General features: G+C 60.8%; 1 protein-coding gene across 1 annotated transcript; it reads left to right on the plus strand.

Moving 5' to 3' along the window:
- Window positions 1-976: 976 nt before the first annotated feature.
- Window positions 977-1498, plus strand: EMIHUDRAFT_124545 (hypothetical protein; the record flags this gene model as incomplete). Its single annotated transcript, XM_005765104.1, has 1 exon — window positions 977-1498. A coding segment is annotated over one exon (522 nt), but the record flags the coding sequence as incomplete, so codon positions are not given.
- Between the last annotated feature and the right edge of the window lie 18 nt (window positions 1499-1516).

The following is a 1516-nucleotide window of genomic DNA, read 5'->3' on the forward strand; positions in this document are numbered from 1 at the left end:
CCCCCCCCCCCGTTGAAAAGGCGAGATAGGCCCGAGGGGAGAGCCCCGGCCCCATCGAGCGAGCGCTGACGTGTAAGGTGTTTGTGCTGCTCCGGGGTGTGGGGGATTTTGCCCCCCCCCCCCCCCCCATCTGTGCGGCGAGTTGTTTGCGGCTTAGCCTAAGCACGTTTTTCTCGCCAAGTACTATCTATATTCTTTTGCTTATATTCTCGCCAGACCATCTATATTCTCGAGAATATTCTCGAATATTGAGAATATTTTCACCACGCGAGAGGTCAGCGGACGCCAAAAATCGCTCTAAAGTAGAGGTTTGTGCTCCCAAACCGCTCAGGAACGTCCAAAACTTAAAGATTTCCGTCTGCATCGACCCAAAACCTACTTTTGAGGGGGCAAAAGAGCTGTTTCGAGAAGCTCTAGTCAAGACCGTTCTAGACGCCGCGATGTAACGGCGAGAATATTCAAGAATATCTTGAGACTCGAGGTCAACCAAGGTCAAGGGCTGAAGAAAACTCATAGATTCTTGAGAAAAAGCCGCGCCGGGGCATCTATATTCTCGAGAATATTCTCGAATACGAAAGTGCGCGGGACCATCTATATTCTCGGAGATATTCGAGAATATTGTGCTTAGGCCAATTTGCGGCGCGATGCCCGATCGTGCGCGATAGCCTCCCATTGTGCGTGGTGTGTCGGTGTGTGTCGGGGTCGTCCGGAGCGTGTGGCGGCGCCGTTGCATGCAGCGACTGCTCCACGTGCCACGACTGCTTTGACTGCCGTGACTGACTGATGAGTGCCACGGCTGCTTTGACTGACGTGACTGACTGATGAGACATGAGTGCTGATGGATGATCTCCGACAACCCAAAACCAAAATGCAAATGCGGAGTGGCGCCACTTTGGCGTGCAGATCCTGCGTCTCTCACTGCCCGAACAACAGAGACGGGTACCGCCGCAGGTCCCACACTAGTACTTGTATATATATGCGCAGGACCGACTCTGCTGCCGCCGCCGCCGCCGCCGCCGCTGCCGCCGCCGTCGCGATTGCGCTCGCCGCCGCCATTCGCGACGGCGGCGGCGCTGCCGTCGGGCTGGACTGGGGCGACTGCAGCACCGGCGCGCGGTGGCTGCCTCGAGCCCGCAGCCCTCTGTGGGAGCCGCAGGTGGCAGACTTCTTCCCGGCGCTCGCCGGGTGGGGCTCTGTCCCAGACGACGAAGCGGCGCAGGCGACGGCGCCCGCCGAGGAGGCACCGCCGCGCCGCGCACCATTTGCGCCGCTGGCACGCGAGTCGGACATCACGGCGGAGCGGTTCGCGGAGCTGGCGGCGCTCGGCCAGCCCTTCATCGTGGAGGATGCCGGCCGCGACCTGCCGCTGCTCGGCCTGTCGTGCGAGGAGTACGCGCGGCGCTGGCCCAACGGCTCGATGCGTGCCGAGTACCTCGAGGGTGAGGAGTGGGGCGGCGAGTGGGGCTTCTTCCGCGACGAGGCGGAGGGAGAGAACAAGGTGCCGCTAGACAATGGG

This window comes from Emiliania huxleyi (genome assembly GCF_000372725.1).
Source record: "Emiliania huxleyi CCMP1516 unplaced genomic scaffold EMIHUscaffold_5675, whole genome shotgun sequence".
Lineage (NCBI taxonomy): Eukaryota > Haptophyta > Isochrysidales > Noelaerhabdaceae > Emiliania > Emiliania huxleyi.